Genomic DNA, 7251 nt, shown 5'->3' with positions numbered 1-7251 from the left:
TAGTTAATTTAAATTTAGTTGAAACTTACATTTCTTCGTAATGCAAAATGTTAAGACTATGTTATACTCGTTATTTTAAATGCAAAATGTAAATATAGTAAAGTAAACAAAGTTAAATTGTTAAATATGTTGTGAAATAATCAAAAATCTTAAATGAGTCAATAAAAACATTCTGTATTTGAAATGTTGATGATTTTTGTCGGTTTATTCATAGTGATGATTGGAGGTGATGATGACATTATCACACGAGAAACGGCAGCGATAGACTACTCAGATATCGCTGAAGAAGCAGAGAGTAACAAGAACAATATTCTCCAGTTTCTCAATGATTCGCGTGTTCAAGAAAAGTATAAGAATATGTTTGAGAACTTGATGAAGAAACTCGTAGGTATTTAATATCAAGTTGTTACGGCAAATGTATAAATTTATTTAATTGCTATAGCATGCACCCTACGTGATAATAGGTGGACACTTCCACCTATGGAGACCTTTAACCGTCGATTTCATGTACGATTAGGTATCAAAAGTGAAAATTACTCAATTCATTTTCTTTTTCAGACCATTTACAAGAAAACAGAAGAGGTAAGTCTCTGTATCTATATTATATATCATAAAAATACCTATTTATTTCCGGAATAGAGCTAAGCAACAAATTTGTTATACGACTCGAAACAAGTTTTTATAGAATTTCACATCCGATCTTACCGGATGTTGCATATTACCAGATTCATGAGACACAAGGATAAAAGCAACATTCTGATATATCTGCCCGATCCATTTGTGTTCTCTATTGAACACGAGCCTGTGTAACTTAGTAGCAGATTTGGTGTACAGGATCCACACGTCGCATAGTGGCCGGTCGCAATACGTCCATCGCGGTAGTGCCGTGGCAGGTGTCTCTGCGGGAGAAGACCTACCCCATCTGCGGAGGATCTGTTATCACCGACATCTGGATCCTCACGGCCGCTCATTGCTTGTTGAGGTGACACGTTTATCAATTTTAGATGTAAGAATCTTCGCGATTCCATTGCATCAGTATTATCGTTATGTCCATCCGACAACCTTTTTAATTCCACTGCTGAATTTATTTCCTTCCAATTAGTGCCACATCAGTCAGTCTTAGCCTTCAGAAACCAATGGTTTTTTTATCTTTTGCCTACAACTGGTCGCCACGCGGGGGCCTTCTCTCTCCATCTAATAAAAGTGCAGCAACACGGAAAATTTTTCTCAAACGTGTGTGAAGACATGAGTCGATGATGATGATATAAGAACAGTTCCTGTATGAAAGACGTTATACGACGTGTGTAGTGTAGATAGACCCACCTCACGCATTATCGACGGTTAAATGGTCACCAGTGATAAAATCATACACTCACACTTACTTCCGTACTTTAGAAAGCACGTTAAGTTGAGGTAAAAAAACTAGACGAAACCGCACTCATAATTCATTATGAACAAATAAAATCAGTTTTATTCAATGTAAATTACCGACATCCCCGTTTTCAATCCAATAATGTCGAACACAAGAATTTATGAATCTGTACATCTTAATTAAAACAACAAAACGTATTAACACGATGTTAACAACGAAATACCGAAATCAGAATTTCACGCGTATTAAGTACTGTTTATCACGAAATTAAAATTCATTGAAATTAATGAGTTCCAGTTTCCATTGAAACAAAGGTTCTTCTCATTAAAAATTACAAGAATAACTTGGGCGTCTTTGGGCAGTTCTAATCTTGATTTCTTGATGATGATTAAAGGAAAAAATGATTCGAGATATGATATTAATACTAATGTTGCAGAAAGGTTTTGAATGTGGTTACGTAAAAATACCATAAGGTTAAAGTGAAACGCTCATAGACCCGGGACGTGTAGATCGTAGCGGATTTATAAAGTGTAGTAAGAAGATGGATGGATGATCACTAGTGACAAATTTAGCCGCAAGGCTATTCTGATACGAATTATGAAATAGTTGTCGTAAAAGTAGCAAAGTAGTAGTAGTATGTTGAAGTAGCAAAAGAACATGCAGTGCGCCTGAAAGTTAATGGTGGTGGTATTGGTAGACTTCACATATCTTTGAAAACTTTTTAAGTATGCAGCTTTCCTCACGATGTTTTCATACACTGTTTAAGCAAGTGATAATAAATTTCTAATAAGCAAATAATTTCGAAAAATCAGAGGTGCCTCAATCGGGAGGCCGAGTTTCTTAACCACTAGACTATCACTGCTTTTATAAATAGAACTAACCACTTATATCAGGTATACAGGCTATTTATAAATCTACAACTCTCGTAGCACCTTTCAAACTTCCTAATAAATACTGACTACGCTCCAAATACTCGAAACAGTAAATTGAAAACTTCGTTCACGAATTGTCTTTATTTCAGCGTGTCCTTCAGACAGAAATATCTCCGAACACAACTGCCAATACAAAGAAGAGTACTTTATTATTACGAGTATATATAGATTTGACTTGAGGGACCCACTGTTTGCAATTGGAGTGTTCTTTATATACACGTCTATACAAAAAGAAATTGGTCTGTCGGTCTGAGTTTACCTATGCCACTTTAGCCCACGATATGAAAGTAGAAAGCGTTATTATTACTTTTCATTTAATTATTAATAAGGTGAAAAATGATATTTCTGTTTTAAGAAAGCAAGGTTTAAAGTAGCTGTTATCTACTAGTAATTTGAAAAATTAAGCCACCCAAAATAATTAAGCATGCCAAATTAATTTTGAAGAGCATTCAAGCTCAGATACTTAATATGAGATCGGCCACAGATCTTGTTCGGCAGCAATGGCCGGATAATATCATGTGAGCGGCATGCAAACTTTATATGATTTAAGTTGTAAACGAGCATATAGTCCATCTGATGGTAAGTGGTCACTACCGCTACCACTACCACCACTACCACCTACTACCACTAGACATCTGTAACCAACTTCATGCAGAACCGGGGTTCTACTTAATACAGATTCCAGAGGCCTATCAACCATTGAGGAATAAAATGGTCACCTCATATTTTTATCTAGCGATAAGTTTTCATAATAAACGTGGCTTTAAAGTAACCGACCACCCCATGGAAAAAGTCGTAAACTTTAAATCGTCAACTTTAAACAATTGTTTCCAATTACAACAATAAAACCTATAACTTCCTGCATTAAAAAATAAAAAACGGACCCGCGAGAAACCACGCGCGAATACTACATCTATAGATTTGACTAGAGACCCGGTGTATTTGCAATCGAAGTGTTCTTTATTCGGGAATATAAGATACCTTTGACGTCCCCGAGGAGCACGGGAGCAGGATTGTAAACCTTGTACCTGTCCTCTTCATTGAGGCCCCCAATTCTCTCAAGTCACTACGGGTTAGGTAGATCCTATTATAAAGTTGTAAGCGACTTACCTTTATTCATTTTGAATATTTTTATTATTTCTTTTCCGAAACGGTGAATGGATTCTAGATATTTTAATTTTATAGCAGTCTTTCTGTTATGTAGTCTTAGCCGCGTGTTGAAATTTGCAAGTATGTAAACAATTTGTAGAGAGTTCTACATAAAATCTTTTACAGATGTGTTGTCACTTCTGAGGACTAGATGCCTCGTAAAAGTGTAACCTTACCACAGCTCATTTTCACCAGGAGCGAGTACTAACAGTAAAAAATAAGTAGAAAACACCCAAACAAACACAGCTTGAACTTGGCTTAAACTCTTTCTTTTCAACTGCACTACTCCTATCTATCTTAAAGTGTCAATAAAACAATGGGTATTCCAACATAGACCCTAGAATTCGCAATAGTCAGTCGTAATACTTCCTGTCTATATACAGTAATTAATATGACGTAACATCAGTTAAACTACATTAGCCTCCTCTTTTTATTAGTATAAAAAGTCTCCTGTACACCGATTTCTTTTATGTATAAGTACCTCGAGATTGAATTACAGGCAACTGACACTTGCTTAGATGTTTGACAAATTTGTTTACGCTCACCCTCAACCCTCAGCGGATTGTGTCTACAAACGCATTAAAGAATCCTATTTCTTCGAAACCAGCGACGTCACTAAAGACGGATAGACACACAATCCAATCTTTCTCGTACAAATTCGAGCGGGCAGACTCTTTTATAGGTTGCCCCTTGCGAATTGCCCCCACAATTTCAATTTATCCTCGAGGGGCGAAATGTATTTTTTCCGATGCAAAACACCAATCGACTGGCCGTACAAAGCGTATATTTTCCATTCAATGTGTAGCGGACGGTTTACGATGGTTCTAAAGAAATTTATAGCGACATACTCGGATAGTGATACGTTTTGGACCCGCGGAGGATCGGACATCTTTCGCGTATTAGAGACATCTGTTTCAGCCTCCCCCGCTGTCTGTCAACTTGATATACCGTTTTTATTTAAGCGTTTAGCCCGACCATTACTTTTGGGGTTTCGGGTCCCTGTCAATGCTTGATCTGAGATAGTGTCGGATTTAATTGATTCGCATAATTTTCCTGGTTCTAGCAATTTGAAAGCTATTAATTAGGTCATATCAATTTTTGAAGCTATTTTTATTACGACGATTTTTATAAAACATCTTTCATGTGTTCATCTTTATATAAAAAATCAGCTTCTATAGATTCACTTGCGTCCGCAAAACTCGGAATGTAATAGATGAATTGACTTTAATTCTTAAACATTACATTTTCTATAAAAGTATGTTTTATATACTTTTATTCCGAATTTCCTACGGGTACGGGAACGAAACCTTAATTTACTTTCCTAATATCAGACTGAACCATAGCGAGGCGTGGTTGGGTTAATTTCCTAAAGTAATATTGATGCAAAAATTATATTGATGGTCAAATACTGACCCCTAATTATTATGGTGTAAAGCCTTTCCCTTGGAATCAGGGGGTCATGGGCAATACATTTTTAAGAGTAAGATAATTAGATTCAGAATAATTCATTATAAAAACGCGAACGAAAATAGCGTAGCAAATGGAACCAGCGCTGTTTTTCTACAGTTTGCGCAACTAATTCAGATAGTTCTTGTGTTTGCTTGCGAAAGTTCCTAATTCCTAATCTAATTCTAATAGCTAAAGCGATCGATAAAAAGAAAGCAAATATTATTCTGCTTCGCTAGTACAAAAAATAATTTATTCATCTTTTTTATGTTTTATGATGTTTTTAATTAAAGTAATAAACCCTCCAGATAAACCTTCACCGTTATAGAATACTATATTTACCTACCTTCGAAAAAAGTGTTCAGGGATTGTAACCCCCGGATCCCTAGTGTGGAAGGCCAAAGTAAAAATATTTTATACAAATTATTTCAACACGTAAAACTATTTTTTAACATCAAACTACCACAGTTATAACATTGTGTCGCGTATCATGCGACGCGACCGATGATACGCTCGACGCATTTTCCGTCAGATATGTACAGACCCTAAATCTTAACAACATTTATAGGTATTAATTTATTCAAAATGGTCATCACATTTAAAGCTGACATCTATTTCGCAGAGCCAGAGCCAGCGACTTGACCGTCAGGCTCGGGTCCTCCTGGAAGACGCACGGCGGCGAGATGTACGACGTCAAGGAATGCCACGTGCACCCGCGGTACGCCAGCAAGGCCAAGGCGAATGACGTGGGGCTGGTAAAGCTGTACTCACCTCTACGGTTCTCTGCGAGGGTGCTCCCGATCCGCATGGTGGTTAAAGACACCAGGCTCGAAGCAAATAAACCGGCTGTTATATCTGGCTGGGGAAAGCTAAGGGTGAGATCGTCGTTTTCCCTCGTGAGATTTTTTTACAGTCATAACCCCATTATATGGTTGTATATATTTTAGGTGCCAAGGATACACACAGACATGAATACTTAATCACCCAAAACCGGAACAGAAATCTCAATTCTAGATTCATAATTTAGATATCTATCTGGCCGGGAAATGAACCCGGAACCCACTACGTAGGTCTACGTAGGTAGGTAGGACTAGCGTAGTCACTGCTCCACTACGCAGGTCGTCCCGCAAGACAAAGAAATTATAAGAGAATTAACAAGTTTCTTCTTTGAAAGAGCCCACTAAGCTGAAACTAATATAATAAGTACTTACCTCCAAAACTTTTGTCATGATGTTGTCTCCAGGAAGGCGGTTCAAGCGCAACCTTCCTACAGTCGTCCTCTATAAACACCATAGCAATGAAGTGTTGCAGACGATCTGGCTTAGACAGAAATGCCATCGACCCTGCATCTATGTTCTGCGCTGGTTCCTTTAGTCAACCCTCGCCTGATGCATGCCAGGTGACACAAAATATTTTTCAGTTTTGTTTTTATATTGTCATGATTCAATCTTCCTAATGAATCCTTCGCTAGACATAAGTCTCTCTAGAAAAGAAAATAACAAAAACTTCCAATACCTTTCTCCTCCATAAGGAAGGATAGGATTGGCGCTATGCTAAGTCTTAAAATTACTCACTAAAAATACCTAACATTAAATCATAGGCAAGATAAATGATTCGTGAACTTACAGTTTATTATCTTCTTCATACCGAATTCCATATATCTCTTTAAGCCATCTTATTTTCCACATATGACTATTAAGTAATTTACTCACTCTAATGTAAACTAGCTTCACAAAATAGCATGGATAAATTATGACAGATTATAAATATTATAATATTCAAAAAATATTCGTTCCTGACAATATGTTTTTCTTTTACTACCGTTCTTTTTTGTTTATAATTTAATACCCCTGTTATGCATTGTTCTTTATTCATCTTACATTCTGTAAACCATTGAATTCACTTCAATTAATTCTTAATGAGAATAAATATCTAAACCCAAACACAAAATAAAACGGAATCTTTATTTTCAATAGAGTTACTTTTGCAGGGTGATAGCGGTGGGCCTATCGTGAGTGAGGGTGTGCAGATCGGCGTGGTGTCCTGGGGGCTCGGCTGCGCCAGGGGGAACTTCCCCGGCGTGTACGCGAGGCTCTCCCACCCCGTTATATGGGACTGGATTCATGGCTACATCACGAAACCACATGAACCTTTAACTATTTAATTGACCTTATTCGTAAAGGCATTTTTATGCTCAGTTTTGTCAAATGGATTTTGGTTAGATTTGTAGCGAAGCCAAGCGACATCTATACATGTTTTCAAATTATCGTACTTAACGTAAGTCCCAGATTTTTTATAATACGTTAGTATTTGAATATAGTAAAGATTATTTGGTCAAATCCTTTAAAAACT

General features: G+C 36.9%; 1 protein-coding gene across 1 annotated transcript; it reads left to right on the top strand.

The window, feature by feature from the left end:
• The first annotated feature begins 216 nt into the window (after window positions 1–216).
• Window positions 217–7063, top strand: LOC140751777 (trypsin beta). Its single transcript, XM_083059017.1, is given in 5 exon segments — window positions 217–384; window positions 816–982; window positions 5522–5774; window positions 6143–6298; window positions 6890–7063. Coding segments are annotated over 5 exon segments (918 nt in total).
• Window positions 7064–7251: the final 188 nt, after the last annotated feature.

This window comes from Epargyreus clarus, unplaced genomic scaffold (assembly GCF_041222505.1).
Source record: "Epargyreus clarus isolate Ecla_fem2 unplaced genomic scaffold, WU_Ecla_fem_2.2 ptg000023l, whole genome shotgun sequence".
Taxonomy (NCBI): Eukaryota; Metazoa; Arthropoda; class Insecta; order Lepidoptera; family Hesperiidae; genus Epargyreus; species Epargyreus clarus.
Note: the sequence above shows the minus strand (reverse complement) of the source record. Positions and strands in the feature narration are given on the sequence as shown.